Source organism: Embiotoca jacksoni, unplaced genomic scaffold (genome assembly GCF_022577435.1).
Source record: "Embiotoca jacksoni isolate LCO1_2020_lvr unplaced genomic scaffold, fEmbJac1.0.p SCAF_24, whole genome shotgun sequence".
Taxonomy (NCBI): domain Eukaryota; kingdom Metazoa; phylum Chordata; class Actinopteri; family Embiotocidae; genus Embiotoca; species Embiotoca jacksoni.
This window is the reverse complement of record NW_027185375.1, coordinates 8,210,605-8,231,986: the sequence shown is the minus strand read 5'-3', so window position 1 is coordinate 8,231,986 and position 21,382 is coordinate 8,210,605. Positions and strand designations below refer to the sequence as shown.

General features: G+C 39.8%; 1 protein-coding gene across 1 annotated transcript in view; it reads right to left on the bottom strand.

Annotated features, from left to right (window-relative positions):
* pcxb (pyruvate carboxylase b) overlaps positions 1-21,382 on the bottom strand; it is a 283,978-nt gene that overhangs the window by 4,121 nt on the left and 258,475 nt on the right. The window contains exons 22-26 of the mRNA XM_069159292.1: positions 18,692-18,871; positions 13,471-13,645; positions 12,638-12,711; positions 3,098-3,238; positions 2,522-2,623 (exon numbers count right to left, since the gene is read on the bottom strand). Coding sequence (XP_069015393.1) covers positions 2,522-2,623; positions 3,098-3,238; positions 12,638-12,711; positions 13,471-13,645; positions 18,692-18,871 — 672 coding nt within the window. The remainder of the gene's footprint in view (positions 1-2,521; positions 2,624-3,097; positions 3,239-12,637; positions 12,712-13,470; positions 13,646-18,691; positions 18,872-21,382) is intronic.

Below are 21,382 nucleotides of genomic sequence, written 5' to 3'. Positions count from 1 at the left end.
TGTACGTAAGTGCCATTTTAAGCGCTACTAAAGTAGCTACCTATTCAAGGTAAAGTCAGAAGAGGTGTGTTTTTAGTTTGCGGCGGAAGATGTACAGACTTTCCGCTGTCCTGATGTCGTTGGGGAGCTCATTCCACCATTTAGGAGCCAGGACAGCAAACAGTCGTGATTTTGTTGGACTGTTTTCCGCCAAAACAGCAGTGTGTAGTTTGAGATAACGCTACCCTGTCGAAATTCAAGTACTACACATGTAAGTCCTAACATTTAAGAGCTCTACGTGTTCATGTACTGAGGGAAGTATGTCTTTTGGAACACAACTAGGGGTCTCCCCAGCATTATAACCCTTTTCTGCAGCACCAATTGAATCACAGACAAAAACTTTTTAGAGATATCATGGCAGAGAAAAGTGTAAATATGGGACCTTTAACAAGACAAACGCTCAATATGACACATAAAGCTATTGTCTGGGGAAACTTCAAACAGCAAATACAGGCAAGGGCTTAACACACTATTACAATATAACACAGCCGACAACACTAAGTCTGAAAATATTTGTTCTGGTTTTGAGAAATCCTTCTCTGAGATTTCTGTATCTGCACCAACACGATGGAGGTGAATGGAATTTTATTTGTGGTGTTTAACGCACTGACAAATGCCGTGTCTATTTTTTTTTTTAAATAAAAAAAAATTCTGAGCAACACAAACAAAAATTTAATTAATCTTGTGGAAATGAGAAAAATGTGTCTTAACACAGAATACTGAAAGCTGTCAAGCACAGAAGTTGCTGTTGAATGCTTAATCACATTCACATACTCTTTGATCAGACACACATACAATCTTGCAAATAAGTAAGTAGATCCTATGGGAATGACATGTGTGCAAACAAACACTCTTTGAAACAGTGGTTACAAGTAACGGTGATATACTCATGCTCATGTTCTGTTCATATATATATTTGCTCATTGAAGTTTCACGAGATGCATTTCTGAGCTACTTTAGAGAACTGCCTGATCACAGGTTGATTTACCACTTCACAAATTCACCTCCATTCGTTAAAGTCAAGGTTCTCCTGATAGCAATTCATCAATTCACGACACATTTACAATGATAGAAATGTGTGGTAAGTTTGCCAGACAGTTTATGACTTAAGCTACTGATAATGTAGAAAAACAGTAGAAAATTGCACTTAATTATTTGCATGAATGTGCCAAAGCATTTGCAATTTATTCAAAATAATAAAAAAAAAATTGCTTTTACAATGTGCATTCGTGACTGGATAATCTCCAGGTTGAATAAGTAGCTTTCAGAATTTCAATTCTGGTTTGAGAAATCTACCAGAGCAACTGAGAAAACTCTGACATTCAGGATCTGCTGTTGTCTGCTATAGAAGTGTGTGTGTGGTGTCATCATGCCAAGATCTAAAGAGTTCTCAGGTCTTCAGAAGAAAGACTGGATGCCTACGAGTCTGGCAAGCCTTTCCTGTCCTAGAGGACAATTACATCAAAACAACTGTTCAGCAAAAAAAAAAAACAGGCCTTTTTGGAATAATGTGCTCTGGACAATTCAAGTTAGAGCTGTTTGGCACAGATCAAAACACACCAGTGAATCATAAAAAAATGGCTCAAGAAGAAGTGCAAGATTATGGAAAAGATCAGATTTGAATCCAATTGAAATGTTGAGGGGTGGGCTGAAATGGGCGGAACACACAAGAAAACCATCAAACATCAGCAGGCTGATGTCAGAGACCGACAGTTATGCAAAATGCCTACAAGAAGCTATGTCTGCTAAAGGGGACAAAACTTCTGCCAAGGGTATACTTACTTTTTCCACAGAACAATATTACATCTATTGATATTTAAATCAATAAATGGTGTAAAAAGCTCATTTCTGCTGGGATTTTTTTTTTTTACTTTACTTACTTACTTTTATCTGTAGGCATTGTATCAAAGAGGTTCAAATGTTTGCTCTTTCAAATATGTCAAAAAAACTCTTTATAAGCCTTGAAGTATTTTATTGAGACAGAGGTCTTGTACAGCCGCTTCATTTCACAGTCTTTTTTTTGTTGAATAAAAGACCCATGTATCGACAAAGATCATTTTTGGATCTGTGCAGAAACTCAGGCATCAGAAGTATTGAAAATTGTTGACAATACCCAGCTGTGTGCCTCCACTGCACTGGTGTACGGGCAGAAATCTCAGGTAGACAGCAAATGGTAGGGTTTGAAATCTTTGAAGTTTAGTGATGATGTGATAACTGAGTTTTGCTATCAATAAAAAAAATTATTGAAACTTTACTTTAATATAAACCGATTTTTCAAAATAACAGAAGCAGCCATACTTTCCAAAACTTCAAAGTTTGAGCTGTGATTTAAATGACAAACTATTCGATCACTATGTTAGATTAAATAAAATATTTTCAGTGAGAAAGAAATATACTTTAAGTGACCCATTAACTCGGTGTAATTACATCTTTCAAAACGTTTCATAATGTTCAGAGAAAAGTGGATATCCAATGAACTGACCTTGGATCCGACTTCTACTTTGACCTCCAGGACTTTTCCAGGCATGGGCGCTCCCACCTGACCCTTGATGGACTTCTGAGCCTTGGGATGGAACTTCATTTCCTGGTTAGAAGAGACATAGAAATATTTCATGCATTCATCTGTCCGGTCAGTCTTCCATCCGGGTCACCTGCACGCCTGCCTCCATTATCCACTATTAGGCAGTGATCAGGGTATAGTCATATAGTCATTCAGCTGCCCATTGAAGCAGTCCTTCCTGCTGAGTCTTCATCGATGCGTCCCAATCATTTGTTTCTATGAATAAAAATCACCAGTGATTCTATGTCATAAAATATTTTTTTTCCTCTCTGCGATCTGACATGCAAAACATTTTTTTTCCAAGTCTTTTGTCTATCATTTATTAATTTCATCTACAGACCTGTATCCCTCTCTATCAATCATTCATCATCTACCCATCAACATCTTTGTCCTTTTACCAACCGGTCTATGTCTCTCCAACAACCCATCAGTTTCTCTAACAACCCCTCCACTGTCCTGACTGCACATTGTTCCCCTCCCTCCATATTTTCGGTGTACCTTCATGGCGACTGTGTCTTTCACCAGCACAGATCTCAGCTGCCCGTTCAGCTCAAAGAAGACTTCTCTCTGGCCGGCCTTGTTCAGGTCGCCCAGTGCCAGTGCTTTGATGTGCAGGATCTTTCCTCTCTCCAGCTCCACCTGAAATTAAAACACATCAGGAGTGCAGAGGAGGAACAACAGGGGAGGACAACAGAGAGAAATTGGAAGGGGGAAAGTGTGAAGGAGGAAGGAACAGAAATTATATTATGTTAGAAAACTGAAATTAAAACAGAGTCCAACTGCAGCAATAAAAACAGACTGCAGAGCGTGGTGAAATTTTAAAAGAGTGAAATTAGCAGAGTGTGACAAGCACAATGTTTCCTCCTCTTCATTCGCTCTTTTCACTCTCACAGTGGGCAGAAGTGTTTCTTTCCTAGCACAAACTTTAAATAATGTAGGATCATCTTACGGCTGTGAAAATTCTGTATTTTACTCTCATGAAACCTTCTTTTTTTTTTTTTTTTAAATGTAAGCAGATCTAGTTAGTATCTCTCCATTTGAACTTGCTGTTGTGTAGGTACAACTACTTTTTACTGACGATATGGATCAGGACCTGTGTGCTTGCACTTTCTGATGTCAGTGACCAGCAGTACACTGTTATAAGTGTAGATTTGAATTCATCCTGAAATTGCTATCTATCAAAGAATCCACTAACACACCACAGTCCAGTTTTCAGGAAGTAAATTCTTCCCCTTAAATGAACTGGACTATACTGTCTATGCACAAAACAGGAAGTGTGAAAAAAAAAAAAACTCAAAGCACCTCAACTGTTTCAGTTATTTACCATGTAAAATTATTTTTTTTTAAACATGAGCCTGAAATATTTAAAGACAATGTGTGGGTCAGCAAAATTCATCTCATGGACATTTGCCATTAAGTTAAAAAATGTATTGATGGAAAAAATTTTTTTTTTTTAAACGTGTTAGCTACAACTGTAGTAAATAAACAATTAGATTTATATAGATATTTATACAGATTTGCAGTAGATTTTGGAGTTTCACTTGCTTCCCAGGGGTATTAAAACAAAGAAAAGAAACAAGTCGTGATGGGATTCTCACAAATTCAGAATCGGTTCTTGATTCTGAATGATTCAGGAGGGCTCCGCTGGTTGTTATTAGAGCCACATCTGCCGCAGTGGAGAACAGTCGCTCTGCTGTCGCGCTCGTTCTGGAAAATCTGTATTGAAACCATCCAACCATCAGCATCCAGAAAGGTGTTCGGGTGCAGGACTTTTGAAACAACTTCACACAAAGATATTTTTTCTTTGCCTCACTGGAGCTGGTTGATGTCTTGAAAAGTGCCGTGGAGGTTGTTGGTCTGCTGATCTCATTTGTTACTTGTGCGCTCCACTAACATTAGTCTGTTGGTGATGGGGGGCCAAATATTCACAGAAGCCTTCACCTCTGCTTTGCAAAGTTTACTCTGAAGTTATTAAATCCAAAATATTGTCAGAACGTCAGTATGTGCGTCACGTATAGAGTCCCGGGCTGCACTGTGGCCCCGACGCTCCGGTTCCACCAGCTCTATGTGATTTACAACGTTACAAAAATCAATTCTTAACATTTGTGGATTCAGAATTCAATTCAGAGTCACAGACGATGAGAACTGCGCTTCTTCTGAGTCAATATTTTTCAGCCAACACACGAATGGGTCTGTGCTGTATCTGTGTTTATGGCAGACAGGCTTTCACCAGACGTATCAATTCTGACATCAAATCGACAAAGAGACAGGCGCGGACAGTGAAAAGAGAGACATGAAGGCAGACAGAGGATATAAAAACATTTTCCTGTCTTTAGTACAACTGTGAACTGAGTTACTTGCCACCTGTAAAAGTGCCTTTTAAGATATAAAGACATTACTCTATCTCTGTGTATCCGCAGCAGACAAGCCTTTTCCTTCTCATATCAACTCTAGTCACTGCTGGTGTACCCCTCAACACTGGCCACTGTACTTCTTCATTTATCTTGTGCCTCTTCTCAAATCTCTCGTCTCACCGGCTGGAAACTTATTTTTTCCGTCTTTTCATTTGTCCAACTTTCTCTCTGGCTTTCAATCCTGCACTTTGTCAGTCCTCTCATGTGTCACAGCTTTTCATTTTGCATTGTTATTTTGCTACCTGTTTCTGGGGTTACGCTGACTCTCACGCCATTATTAGTTTCCCTTATCTGCCTCTTCCGGCTTCTCTTCTATCTGTTGTCTAGCTCTCTGCATCTGCTCTGCTGTGTTTATCCTCCCCCTTTTCCTCGACCCTTCCCCTCCCATCCTCTGTGTTTCCCACATTACTTTGTCAGCTGCTGAGTCTCCATTGATATTCCAAACTAAGTCTCAGCGCAAAGATGAAAATACACGCTGCTGCACATATGTATTGATCTCAATTTTATTCTGCTCTCTCTCTCCTTCTCTGGGTGCTCTGACTCTTCATCTATTTCCCTCACTCCGTATCAGATAACAAACCCTTTCTTTGCATGTGTTTGCTTTGTCACTGGCACTCCATCGTCATCTCTCCCCGTTTCTCTCTGCACCTTCCTTTACGCTGAACTTCTCTCCAGCGTGTTCTGTTTTGTCGGGCCCTTGGCTGCGCTTTGCAAGAAACAAAACTGCCTTCCCTTTTCCAACTGTGTGGCTTCTGCACTACGTCTCCTCACAACTGCTCCCATGAAAAATACAGCATCTGTCTGTTTGAAGAGTTGCCCAGCATTCATGAATCTTTAGATCATTTTGTTTCAGTGTGTAAGCAAACAGAACACACACAAAAAAAAAGACAACTTCAGCGCACAAAACATCTGACATGCAAAAATACTTTCATTGTATAAATTAATAACAAGCTCACACACACAATGCTAATTCCTACCTACAATAATAATGTTACTAGTTGTACCAAATCTCCCATCGGGACACCTCCCCTGCGGTTACCTGCCATTAACTGCTTTCATTAAAATCAGTTTCCAGGTGAAACATCAGGGCTCAGTGAGCTTCGAGTCCAGTGGAATCTCTTCTCTTTTTTTCTTTTAATTTTGAGAAAATACTTTACGCTTATTCACATAACATTTTTGTAGTGTGTATAAAATGTATATGATTCAATATGTCAGTTAAACTGTGACAACAGTATGAAATTCCACTGTAACTTGCAAAGAGCTTTCAAAATGATTGTGTTTCCATCATTCTGCTTCACCATCATTCAATTGTTTGTTTTTTTGCAGCTGTAACTCCTCCAGTTCCTTTCTGTGTTGCACTGTGGTGGTAGTAGTTTACATAGTTGTCTCATTTCTCCAGTATGAACATAAAATACTTCATAGCTGCTTATAATTGGTAAGAAGCATGGCATTTGGACACAGCTCCAGTGTGTTACCAGACTGACTGAACATGATTTTTTGAAATGTTCCAACGTGTGTGTGTGTGTGTGTGTGTGTGTGTGTGTGTGTGTGTACATCACTTAAGACAGCAACTTAACTGAAATGGAATATTTCAGGCAAAATACTCAGAGCAAAGTGGGGCTAAAACTTCCTGTTTAAACATTTATTTCAGAAACATCAAGTCACAGTACAAATGAAGTGCAACATCTTATCCCTGGGTAAAAAGAAAACATATTCTTAAAACATAAGAATTTGGTCCTTAACTCTTCACTCTTGTGCATTGTGTATGTTTCATGTGTTCCCGCCTATGTAACCCTCAATCAATAAGCTTCCTCTGTCAGATATCATCTGCTCAACCATTCGGAGCTATACTATCTCTGACTGAAACCACTTTCACATTATGCTTCGCACATCATGTCTTTTATATGACTTTATCAATGAAATGTGTCAGAGTAATGTGCTTACTGGGGTGAATAGCGCTGCGTGTGTTGGTGTCTGAGCACATTAGTGGTGACGCTCGGTGCGTAGATGGATCCATGTTTGTGAAAATCTGTGTTTATGTTTCTGTCAAACATGATTAATACCATCCTGAGTCACCAGCACACGCCAGAGACACGTAGGTCAATGTTTTTTTTTTAGTTTTTTTTTTTATCCCTCCTGTTTGTGCTGTATGCATGTCTCGGTGAATGGACAGAGCTGTTACACACGTGTAGGTAGGTGTATATGTGCGTATGTGTGCACTTTAAAAGGCCATCAGATGCTGTTTAAATGAGTTCATTTGCCATTTAAAAATCCATTTCAGGATGTATCTAAAAGGGCTTCATCCAACTTAACAGGACTTAAGTTTGTCAGAATTTGGCTGAAGGAAGCAACAATGATGTAGAACTTAATATTTGCGCAGCTTTAATAAATTATACAGCATGGAGAAAACTTTGGCCACAAAATTCTAATAGTTGTGTTCTCCTGCCATATTCACAACACAAACAGGAATCCTTCAGGCTCGCTGTTCATTCTTGGCTGATAAAGCTCTTGTATTGGATTTGCAACAAGCTTGAAATGACGTGAAAGTCTTTATATCTACTTACCACAACATCAACAACTCCAGGCTTAAGATCTCACGCAGCGCTCAAAAAGATTTGATGCTTAAATCTGTTTTGATCAAGAATTCCGCTGCGTGCTTCACACACTCTCCGCCAAACAGCTCTTGTTCCAAATATACAGTTAATACTGAGGTTGCATAAAATCTTTAAAGCACAGTCGTCCTCTTTTACTGATGTCACTTCAGATTTAGCAAAAACACCAACAAAGCCAGACTTAAAAACTAACAGCTGCTCTGGTAGCAAAGTGCTCTGAGTCCTCCTCTTCTCCCTTTAACAGGACTTGCTGTAATTCTACTCATCAGTCAGCAATAAAAAGTTGCCACGCTCAAACACCAAAACAACATTTAATTTTTCTGAGCAGCTAATCATTTTTGAGACAAACTGACACACAACATCACCTGCACAACGTGTCTGCACTGTTAACAACAGTATTTTTGCTGCCACTCATTTGGCAACACCCAACCTTTCTCCAACATATCTAACAGTCACAGTCTCATTATACGTTAACATAACATATCCCCAAAAAGTCAACTCAATCCCCCTCAGCGACGGCTGACTATGGTTAAACACCTTCAGTGCCTCTTTGATAGGTGCTTGTTTGGCAGGTCATTCGTGTTTCACAAAAGAAACCAAAGCTATTAAATACATAGATCATTTAATATGTATCTAATGATAGGTTCCTATTGAGAGGAAAACATTTTTTTACAGGCAGCAATATGTCTGCACACTGCACAATATGTCTGCTGTTTACCTGCAGTAAATCTTCAACAGGTAAATTGGAGTTAGAATAAAAACAATAAAAACTATTTGTAATATGCGGTACTCTGGAATTTCCAAACTACCTAGAAATGAATGCATGTGTCACAAGCATCAACCGTAGTGACAATGAAAGTTAGATGAGTCATTTCTCTTCCAGCTCTCGAGGATTTCTTCACAGTAAAAGACAGAAAACATCCAAAAGAGTCTTGAGCTGCTCGTGACAGGTCACTTTCGCTGACATGTTTTCATTCCTCAGCTCGCCTGGTACTGCTAATCGGACCTGATCTGAAGGGAGTACCCATCGTCATGACAACACAGGTTGGGGTTTGTTTCTGTGGCAATGACTGATGTGGAGCGCAACGCCAAGTGTGTGAAAGTTCCAGAAATGACAACGGTTGTGACAGACTAAAGATTAGATAAACAGCCGCAGCCAGAGAAGGTGAATATTGAGGTTAGAAAAACACAGCTTTTGGTTTGGGAAGCGTTTGAATGACACAGGGAAAAAAGCAAATTCAATCACTGTCCGTCTTTAGGGTCAGTATTACATCTGCATCATCAGTGCAGCAGATTCTTTTCCTAATGATACAGCAGCGGAGTAGTAGTGCCCCCTATGTCCCTCATAATACATAAATCAATTAACACCAGCCTGGAACCATTTTGTTGCTCTGAAATGAAGCAGTAATTAAACATGGTTGCCTTTGGCAGCTCTGAATCACTGTCAGTTAAATCTGTGTGTTGCTCATAATGAGAGAATCAAGAGAAAAGTTGAAAGAAAAAAAGGACGTAGGAGAAACAAATGATTTGATGGCTTATAGTCTTTTCCTGGAAATATAAGTCATGCTGGTAAAAAGATGAGTCTGACGCAGTTTAGACAAGATGCCTTAGCATGTCCCTGAAAGGAATATGGACTTCCTTTCATTCTGTCATGCAAATTAAATTTGATCAGTGCACAAAGTGCTCTGCAAGACACGTTTCATTTAACTATTGAAAACAAAACAGTGAGGATATGTAAATGCTGATGGGATAGTAGAGTGATGACCCTGCAACATCACTCAATGCACAACTTTACAAAATGTACACATCTTTCAAGAAGCGGATGTTCAAACACCTTGTAAAAGAAGTTTCAAATGAAAAAGCATATTTAGGACAAGAACTGTGCTGAAGAGCTGAAATACATGAAACTAAATGTAACATGAGTCGCTGAAGGCTTTTGTCCTCAACAATATAAAGATAGTTGATTTCAGTGGTGGGAAAGTGCTGCCTGATATGTACAGGTGTCCCATAAAGAAAGCGACAAGCGCTCAGGGAACTAGTAAAACTGAGCAGATCCAGATATACAAGTGCAAACTCTGCAGGTAAAACTAGCACATAAGTCTTCCACAGCTAACCCCAGTCATTAGAGTGACGCACCGAGAAACGGTCCATCCACTGATCAACAATCAATGGTGAGATGAAGCGAGTTAGATTTTGGGCATGAAGCACAAACAACGCCCTATAAGATGAAGCTCAAGACATGCTCGTCCCCAACGTGATGGTTTTAACAGTTGGATGGTATTTGTTGAGCCTTTTTTGTCTCTGTTTATACGTGTGTGTGTGTGTGTGTGTGTGTGTGTGTGTGTGTGTGTGTGTGTGTGTGTGTGTGTGTGTGTGCGTGTGTGTGAATCAGGGGGTGGATAGTCCATTAATAGTCGAATAATTCAGAATGATTTTGGTAAGTTATATTTGCTTGAATTGCCCATCCATACTGCTAAAGATTCACCTTTTTTTTGTTTTTTATCCTCAGCTCACAACAAAGCCAACAGTCCTGACCTTTCAATTCATCAAAGTGACTTAAATGTTATTCACTTCATGTATTTCTTTTACCACAATGCAGGATGTCAGCACCATTATCTTAGACTCAACCTACACAAGGTCAAAATTGGCTTTTTATATTTCATTTAGGCCTACCTTCACCTACCATCTCCAACATACTTCATCATTTCTCATCAAGCCTCCAGTCCTTCAACATTAGGCATCAACCCTTCACTTCACTCCTTATATTACACACTAGCACCTGTTTCATACAGATGAAAATACTGTACAAGGTTACTACCACCATCTCTGACCTGTCTCCCCTCCTGTTCACCTGCTTTGTACAGCTGGTCACAGGTACAGTGTCCTTCTGGCTAAATGTGTTGTCCTACACGGCGTCATTACTAGATCTGGGACAGCTGCACTGCTTTTCTCAAAGAAAACTATGTGAGATAACATCTTACTATGCCTACTCTCCCTTTGTTGAGTATTATGGTTCGTATCTGTCTAACTGAGTTTTTTCAAATAAAGAAAACTGTTCATATTCTCCAACATTGTGTCATTGATCTTTTGACACAATCTAGTATTAAACAGCTGTGTTATTGTCCAAGTCTGCATGTCTGTAACTGTAAAGAAAATACCCTCAAAGACGTAATGTTAAAATGAGAAAAAGGCTGATATTTTCCTTTAAATAACAAACTTCAAGTTTGGAATATCGTACCGAGAAACATTTGATTATGTGATGACATATTAAGTGACAGACTCCTTCATTTGGAAAGGAAAGTTTCTCTTTGATCGGACGTCTGATTCTGACATCTGTCACATAGGTTGGCGTCAGTAGTTTCAACAATCTCTTTGGAATTCTCTCTTCAATCTGGATTTGAACAATCACTTTAGTCTGAGTTTTGCTCATCAAAGTGCTCGCTGCTGTCACTCTCCTCAAAATGTTCCCTGTTTGCGCTGCACTCTCCAGATAAAAAACAACGTCTTCAAACTTGCTGTCTCCTGTTCTGACAGAAACTTTCAACGAGCACAGCAGACATCTTGAAATACTTCTGCTGACTGTAGATTCACATATTTTAAAACCAATTTCCAGCCTGCTGATTCTGCTTTATGGAATATTTTTGAAAATGGTTTGCACCATTTCTGAGGAAGGTTTTAGTTTCAGATTTTGAGGCTTTGCAGATATGTGACAGCCCGTTATTACACCTTCTCTCCAAGAGATTGTCACATTCCTGTGCCCCACTAATTTATTTGCATGCAAATCAATTCAACCCATTTATTTTGCCCCTTCTTGGACTGCATGTTCAACTGGCTCCCTGTTGGAGAATAAATGAGCAGTATAATCTTCAGAAGTCAGTGACAGTTATATTTTGGTGTGAGATATTGGCCCTCAGTGCCTTTCACTGCTCTCAAACATCATACGACAAAATTCATGCTGCTTCTGTGCCGGAAGGCCAATCTGATGGCCGGAGGGATCAGAAAATGCTGTTTGTTGTTCCCTTGATAAAGTGTTTAGATCTCTGTCCTCCCTACTGTGTTATCAGCACTTCACTGGGACTCTGCAGCAAACTGCATCAAACCTCAGCATTCTCCAGTGATGGAAAACTCAGTCCCTGTTGATCGTGTCCATTTTTTATGGAGCTCTTATTACAGCACAATTAATTAGAGCGCAAAGTGGATCATTAAGGGAACTATTATTAGGATTAAATGTATTTTTTGAGAATTACTGGCAGGAACTTAACAATAACAAATACACTTTTCAGTGAGTGTAACACATTCATTTATCTGCATCTCATCAGCAAAACAAGAAAAAAAACACCGAACAAACAAAACAACAATTCTATCTTTGAATGTAATGAACAACTGGAAATATTTAATTTACCTACCAAACTCAAGACACCAGCTTTCATGTTAAATCTTGTTTAAAAAGCGCAAAGTTAAATGGTATTAGTTAAAGCTATAGTGTAGGACTTTTACATATAAATGTACATCTGTTACATTCAAGTCCTTGCCAAGCAGATTCAAACAATGCTGATTAAACCCATAACTGCCACATAAATGTCTCTGTATCTCTCAGTACACAGAGTTTTAAAATCTTTGATCTGGTGAGACATTCCTGTGCTGACTGGATTAATGCAGACTGGACATGCTCTATGGACGGAGCATGCTCACTAGAGACTTCCTCTGGCCGAGCTGCTAATTTACAGTTTAGTCCTGTGCCAACTTGGATGGGAGTGATATAATTCAATTGTGCAGCTCTTCTAGGTCTTCCAAATGTTATCGGTCCAAATGGATCAAATTCTGACAGTAAAACAAGTGTTTTTGCGGGGTTTTGATGCTCAAAACAATTTATCCTAAGTTTTACAGCCGCAACAGTAACAACTGAGAAGGTTATGGCAGAGACTGTGACATAAGCACGCGTTGAAGTTTTTTTTTGTAATTACTCTCACTGTCAAGACAAAAAGTCAACACTGCAGGTGTAAGTTGTGTACCTCAAACTCCTCTGCAATCTTGGGTCCATCCAGGAACAGCCTGGTGCTGAGACAGTCAACTGGGCCAAAGTTAGCTGGAGAAACAGAACAACAGGATTTCAGTTCATGTTGACAAAAATGTAGTCTCGATTTTTTTAAATGTCCCCTATGATATGTGTTTTCTTACACTGTATTAACTTATAAAGAGACTGATATGTGAGTGTTCACAAATATGACACACAAATCTGGAAACAGGAAAGATTCTGGAGACCTTTCATTTTGAAATCAGAAATTTCATCAGAAAAGACTGTTGAGATTAGGTTCAGGGATGTCTACAGCTGAAGTACTGAAGGAACGACTATACACTAATTAAACATCCTCACAAAGTTAAAGCTAACTGAGCCCTGGCTCCTCAAAGCAATGATAAATCTCTAGTTAATCCAGCATCTGAATGTTTCTGCCGCTGCTTCAAACTATTTCCAGTCTAATTTGATTCTTCTGGAACCTTCAGTCTTAAATCTTTAACATCATTCTTTATACTTGCTGTAAACTCCTGCTATCTTGTTCAGAGTGCAGTTAGTACTTTCTCCCTTTAGTGCTCCTGAACCATCACAGTACAACAATTAAATACATTTCTAGCAAACAGTTTCATAATCACTGTTCCTGACTGGAGTTTAGCTGGTGCTAATTTTAAGCTAAAGCAGTAGAATGAAATCAAACAGCACAAACACAGACCTGCTTATTTTAACTCATCCAATTTGATCAAACACTCATATCGGTAAATACGAATTCAACGAAAACTAATTTTTGATTTCTGTTCTTAACTAATGAAAAATATCAGAATATCAAGTCACCAGTGAAGTCCTTGTACTCCTGGAACACTTTGGGGTACATGGCTGCTGACATCACATCCTCAGGGGTGATTTCATCACCGTATGAGGCTTGGAGACCCTCCTCCAGGGCCTTGAAGTCCATAGGTGGCAGAGAGGCACCGGGACGACCCTCAATACGTGGAAGGGACTTGAGCACCTGGAGGTTAAGAGAAAAGAAGGAAGTGAGGAAGATAAACGGAGAGGAAACAAACTATTTACAACGTTTGTATTCATTGTCATACAGTCTATGGGTTATCCTTCTACACTCCTTACAGCCCCATGGGACTGTGGAGCTTGTAGGATGTTTTAAGTGATGGTAAAACCTTCACATTATACTTCACAGCTCTACATGTGGGTAAAAGCTGCAAGCTGTCAAAGCACCACCTTGACAAGAGTTTGAGAGAGAGGAGGAGGAAGACAGAGACACAACAGGAGATGTTTTGAGGCTCAGAGGAGGAGAGAAGCTCTTTAAATCCAAGAGAATGTAAAACGTATTAATGCAAGTTATTTTGAAATTTGCATAAAACGGCACCGCTGTTGTGTTAGGCGCTGCAGTGATTTCCACTTTAAGTCCCTCCGTCTCTTCTTCACTTCATCTTTTTCATCAGACACGGCTGCAGTGTTAAATGTGACACAACATCGTTGTTCTCTCTCAGAACAAGTGAAGGAGAAACATAAAGAAGGATTTAAAGAAAGGGAACTGAACAGTAAATGGAGTCTGCTCCAAGACTAATGATATGACATTTTATCTGCCCACACAGTTGTTGGTAGCTGATACAACTTGTAGAGACAATCGATGTGAGGCTAATAATAATGTCTGGTGAGGAGATTATGTTAAGACGCAGGCAGTCCACCTACGGGCCGCTGGAAGGAGGAATGATCCCCATTTTGTTTTTTTATTTCCACAGATGTCTTTAGTTTTTGGCAGGCTGACAGAAGAGAGGGAACAGAAGCCATCTCCATACAATTAGCCTATTTAGTTGCTGCGTCAGAAAATGATTCTTGGAAATGTACAAACAGAATAAGCTCATAGCAAAGCGTTTTACCAGCTCTGTGTGTGTGTGTGTGTGTGTGTGTGTGTGTGTGTGTGTGTGTGTGTGTGTGTGTGTCTTTGTTTATCCTGGCCCCATTCAGGTTAAAAGAATCATTGCCTAAGCTAACATGCAATTGATAATCTTAGTATTTTCACTCATTTACACTTTAATTAGCGCTGTGTGCATCAAATTAAACTTTCAGTTGATCATGTCTCCTGTGTCTATACATGCGTGTTTGCGCTGCCACTTTCTCCCCTTCATATCTCCCCTGTATCGTCATGTTTATGAATGCATGTGTGTGTGTGAGCCTTGTGGAAATCTCCAGACAAAGGGCCCGGTGCAATGCTATTAGTCACAGAGCTAACAGTTCAAAGATAGCTGACTCATTTATGTGTGTGCAAGAGAGAAATACACTTCAAAGATAGCAGGCTCACTGGAGTCCCCGCTCATTAACATCGTCTCCTCTGAGGATGTCTGACACCTAAACTGCTTGATTGTTTAAGTGTAAGACACAGACAGATAGCGGCGGAGTGTGTGTGTGTGTGTGTGTGTGTGTGTGTGTGTGAGAGGGACTGTCTGCATTAACAAATGAAGGAAATCTCTTCCTCCAAGGTTATTTGCTCTTCTTCCTCATTTCTGTTGAAACCCCTCAAAGACAAACTCCCACTCTTTCTTTACCATTGTCACAGATTTTTCTCTTTCTTTTCCTGTCTTCTGTTCTGAGGGATGTGCTGCATTTTTTTTTTTTTTTTAAACAATAATGTTATTTAATTCATTACCCTTCTGATGGCCTCATTCTCGTCCCTTCCATCCCATCCCTTCACTCGTTTTCTGCCGTGATCCTGTCTTGTTTTCCTCTACCTGGTATAGTGTCTGTGTACACCACGCCACAAATGAACTGACAGAACTAAGATGAGGAAATGACTCAATTACCACTTTGTGCTTTAAAAAAAAATAAAGTTTCCTCCATGCATGCAAACTACTTTGTGAAAGCCTGAGACGGAGATAAATGCTTGTGAGTGTACGTGACATAAAGTCTGAAATGATTGTTCACTAATTAATGCCTCCAAAGCTGCATTAAAGACACATGACTTCTTCTATGTTGCCAGCGTGCAAATATCACCTGGAGCTACAGCCCTCGGCTGTATGCAGAAAATATGATGGAGTGTGTATGTATGAATATGCATGCAAGACAATTTATAGTTAGTAACCAATAAACTAATCCCACTAGTACTTGCATTAATAGCTACACACACACACACACACACACACACACACACACACACACACACACACACACACACACACACACACACACACAAACACTGGACAAGAGTAAGATGATCTGATCCAGTGAAGTAGCAGTGATTAATGGTCCGTGACTGAAGGCAAACTTACTAAACAGACATAACTCTGTTTGAAGAAAATATTTTAGAGAGCCCGACAAGGGCTGCACGATTCCGGATAAAATGAGAATCAGGTTTTATTTATACATAAATGTTTAGTGCCTTCATTTACCTGATACGGAAGAGAAGAATACTTGATACAGAACATTGAAACTTTGAAAAAACTCTTATTTTTAGTTTAAATGCAGCAAATCCTTGAATCCGATATCGAATGTAAAAACAATCACATTCAGTGTCTTGTCTTCTTTTAATAAAGACAACCTTTTAACAAGTATTTATTTGTGTTTTCTTTTTCTTTCTTTCTGTCTGTCTCACTCGGTAAATTTTCCTCACTGCTCATTTTGCTGCTCTGCATCACATGATGTTACGCTTCATTGTTATTGGTTGAGGGAGAGAGTAGGAGCGCTTGTTTTGATCCTGCTTCGTGGCAGTTTTGTTGCCATTTAGGAACGACATGGTACAGAGGCATGCAACGAGATTGCAATTTTAATACGATGAATTGTGCTGCCCTAAGCACGACCTGCACTGGATTTTTGGGGCTGATGACGATACCAATATCGGGGAATAAAAAACTTTCAGTATCAATATCGGCAGATCTCTAATCCAATATATTTATATATATAATGGAGGCAGAATATTTTACAGGTAATTGTCCATGCTGATATCAGCGCATTGAAGCAGTAAACTTCACTGGGAATTTAATGGTTATATATAACCCTATAAAAAAAACACACAAAGGGAACTGTTTTTTATTTACCACAAATAGATTTTTCTGCAGTTTTATATCAGCCAGCATATACACCGATACGATGTGTCTCTGATAGGCCGGCTGATGTATTGTTTGGGCTCTAATAATTTGCCAAATAATTGTTTTCTTCCTTCCCTTCAAACAACTTTTAATCTATCTAGGTTATGTAAATCAGTTACTTTGATTTATACTCCAATCGTACCTTTAAACATGGTGTGACAGTATCGTGCAGCTTCCATGTCGACACAAGCAAACTCAATAAGCTCATTATGAAAGGAAATCAGGATGATTTGTACTGAAGCTGAACTCTCATCCTGAGTGATTAAAAGGTTATTATTGAAGTGAATTAGGGTGATGGAGAGAATGAGCTTGTCAGTAAGCTGCGTGCCAGACAGCCCGTTGGTGTTTGTGCATTAAATATCAAGGGTGGGAATATCTGCGGGACGGATTTAGAGGAAGAGTCTGACTTTTAATGAGGAAACTGGCAGAAGTTCGACATGTGTTGAGGATTTACTGAGAACACACGCTATGATGCAAACTGCATCTCTGACGCAGTGTTTAAAAAAATCAATGGTGTATCATAGAAAATACATTTTACAACTCAAAAAAGTTGGAATAATAATATCTCCCTGTATAATACACAATAGAGAGCAGAGCCAAAAAGTTAAGTGGCCAACAATTTGAACTTTTGCATGAACATCATGTCTCAGCATGATGTTCCAGTGAAAAAGGAAACCTGAGGATTTGAATGAATACAGTCCTCTATGATTTTGAACAGGAATTACTCTGGTGCCACTTTTCTTTTTAGAAAGGGACTGATAGACACTAACTGCACAGGCAGCTGACAGGAGGCTGGATTGTTTATATCAAATCTGAAAAATCACTGTAACTGTCGAGGGTGAGAATGCCTGTGAAACTACATGACAAACATTTGATCCTGTTATCTCCCAGAGTAAGGAAACAGGAAGGACAAGGGCAGCAGGATGACACGAGTTAGTTTCACAGAGATGCAAATAAAGAGGAGGAAGGATGGGAAGGAAAACAGTAACTGGAGAGACAGATGACTACACAAATAAATGGATGGAGAGCTCCATAAAGCTATGACTGAGCAGGGAGGAAAAGAGGACATGATTGGCAAGAGAACAGAAGATCAGTCTCTGCAAAAATGTGGCAACAAATGCACCGTAATACCCACACACAAACTGTTAGATTTGCAGTCACAGGTGGTGACATAATGGGTCACCTTTGGAAAAGCACAATATGATCTCTCGGAACATATTTCACATTTCCTGCATCAGCCAGCTCACTGATCAGGTTTTTATGAAAAGCTCAACATCTGTGAATGCTTGTGTGGGAGGAAAATAAACTCCTCTTCCTTAAAATAAAGACAGTCAACTTTTTTACAGAAATGTCAAGTGTGCTTATATGTTGGCAAGTTTTTGGGGAGAATGTAACACGTTTGCCTTTTATTTGTGTGTGTGTGTGTGTGTGCGTTCATGCAACCCTCCAGGGGAGACTTCAAGCTGTTGGCCCCTGATGCGCATGAGAGTCTCTACCTCGCTGCTCGCAGTCGTGAAGAAAGGAGACAAGAGAGGCAGGCAGAGGTAAAGCAACAAAAGAGATGAGAGGACGGAGTAATATCACAGTTTTCTTCTGTGTTCCAACATCCCGCCAACTCACAACTGTCAGATCTGTGTGTTTGTATGAGTTTGCGTGTGTATCTGTGTTTGTATGCACTTACTTACACATACGCCTTTAAATGGGCTCGGTGGCGTGTGGTAATGCTACATGTTTTGTTCCATAAAGGTACAAGTGAAGGACCAACATTAAAAGACTATTTATTCTCTGATCTAAATCTCTGCTGTGGTTGTTGTTTTTTAATAAGTGGATGTAGAGGCGGTTTGAAATTAATTTTTTAAAGTAAATTATTGTGATTATAGCAAATTAAAACACAGGAGGATTAACTGCGTGCGTGCGTGTGTGTGTGCGTGTGTTTACAGAACAAACTAGCGTACCGTAGATCTGAACGGCTCTGGGAATCCTCCGTGTGGTATCCCGATGTATCCCTGCAGGAACTCGACCACGGACAGGGGGAAGGAGAGCTCATCTGCTCTCTCCTCCACCTCGGCCCGGCTCAGGTTGTTCTGCACCATGAACTGAGCCAGGTCGCCCACAATCTTTGAAGATGGAGTCACCTGAGAAAGAGAGAGGAGCGTGAGTATTATTGGTTATTGGTGGGGATGAACATTTTAAACAAAAATGCAATTTCAATAGTCACCGGGAACTATATGACTGTTATTTAATAGTCCTGTTTGTACCATATCGTCTAATCTCACAGCGACACACACTTTATCGGTGCCTGGTTGTAACCAAGCGACAACCGACAGTGACGTCACCCATTGTTTTGTGAACGGCCGTTATGAAGCCTTGAGTTCGGATTTTTGTCGGCGCCATCTTGCTAGTCTCGAACGGTTTGGAGCCGGCAGTGATCATATTTAAATGAGCTCGGGTGGAGCGAGCGGCGGACCTCACTTGATCTGACTGAAAACCCAGCGATACTTTGTCCCGCCCACTGATAGCCATAACCTGACTGCACCACAGGCCTGTCAATCAAGCAGACTCGCTTATTTTCTGATTAATGACGGGATTAGTTTCAGATGGACAGCCAGAAAACAAATAAGAAGGAGCGACTTTAGCTAACAAACTAGATAACTCGTGGAGAAATTTTACTGAGTGAGACCTGTTCAGTGGGAGTCTATGGAGCTGGAGGCTTTTTGAAGCCAACCTCTAGTGGCACTCGGTGGTATTAAATCTTAAGGCACTTCCGCATTTGCCTCATTTTTCAGACCCATAAGCAACGTCCACTTTTTTTTTTTACAGTCAATGGTTGCAACATGTTCTTCTTCATTGTTGCTAAATGACTTTTGAAAAACATCTTTTAGAATCATTACTGCCACCCGGTGGTAGTTAATGCGTTATTAGCGGACACTGAGAAAAACAAAGGAGAATACACTTTTTAAGACAAGACGATAGTCGCACCCATTCACTTTTTATGATTTAATGACCACTTGAAAATCATCCCTAGTTATTCTTCTGTTAAATTCTTTATCAAATGAAAAGAAGAGCTAATACTAGTACAGTGTAATACACTACGATATTTCATTTCCCCCCCGAGATGGAGCAAATATAAGAGTCGGGCCTCTACACACAGATGATATCTCAATTTGCTTAGGACAAGGAGAGGTGCTATTATTCCTCTCTGCTACGTGACCGCTGGCCTCTTAATCTGACAAAACATAATTTCACAGACAAAACTCGCACAGAGTATATTCAGGATCATACTGCAGTTTTTTTTTTTTTAGGTGTAATGGTTTAATCTTCCTTTCTGCAAAGCTGTCAGGCGGCACCATTTTTCTCTGTAAAGTCCTGCTGTGTGGTTTCCTGTCAGCGGTAAACAGGTAGGACGGCACGTTCACAAATGATTTCAGCCAAAGAGAAGTGGTGACAGAGTCTTTGTTTTAATGAAGATGCTGTCTGCAAAGATTAAGTGACCCGGAGAGAAGAGAAATGAAAAGCTGTTTACTTCTATACAGTCTCTTTAATCATTTGATTTGGCAGCCATGAACTAAACTACACAGATCTTCTCTGTGGAAACAGAACAAACCTGAAACTGAAGAACAAGAGCTCAGAAAAAAAAACATTCATTAAAATCACATGTATTCGTTCTTTTATTATTTATAATGGGCATATCATTATGGTAATAGCGATCCCTATTAGCATAATGGAGATAAGTGGAGTCTTTTTTGACTGCGAAAAGGACACTGATGCAAATATCAATTGCTGACATTACTCTGCTGTTGGAATGATTGCAGACAGATTTTACGCTTCCTGTTGACTTCCATCTGGAACTTGGACCATTTCAGGGGGGAAAGGGTTAATCAATATAACCAATCAGCTTTTTGTGTCATAAACAGAAACTTAGTGCTGCAGATTTTCTTCTACATTAAGCCAGCGGATCAAAAATATGACCATTCTCTCACCTCAAGATGCAACCACCGGCCAGGCTCCTGTTTTAAACTTTGACATGCTGTAAACCTAAGCACTAGCAGCTGAAGGTTTAGAGAGAACAAAGTGAGGGCCCACACTCTATAAGATGCCTATTTTCGTGGCTATTAGTGCTCTCTGAACAAATATAGATGAAGTTGATGTTCCCCCAAAGGATTCCTCAACAAGGAGCTTGATACCTATTTCTTAGAAATACGACCCCACATGGAAGGAGACAAGAAGCTCACAGATCTCTCTGGGATTACTGCAGTCTCCTGGGATTTGGGTGCTTGTCAGTCAAGCTGATCTCTTGGGATCCCTTTAGTGTTTCAACAACCACAGTCCAACTTGCATGTGTGTGTTTAATGTCTTTTGTCTTTAGAGATGACAAGACTACCCGTCACCTCATCCTAACCTGTTCCAGATGGAAAATGCCACCACTGCAAACTCAGCAGTATTAATGACACAAATAACTGTGCGTGAAGCATATTCTGTATTCTGTGTACAAATAATAAAAGTCCTGCTGTGCTCTTAAAAGTTCTTTCGTAAAGTGACACACAAATATGGAGACCGAAGGTATCTGAAAAAGCTCCTCCCACTGTGCAACTCTGTTTGAAAACGGTGTCACTGCAAGCAGAGTCCCGATGAGAAGCTGTGTCTTT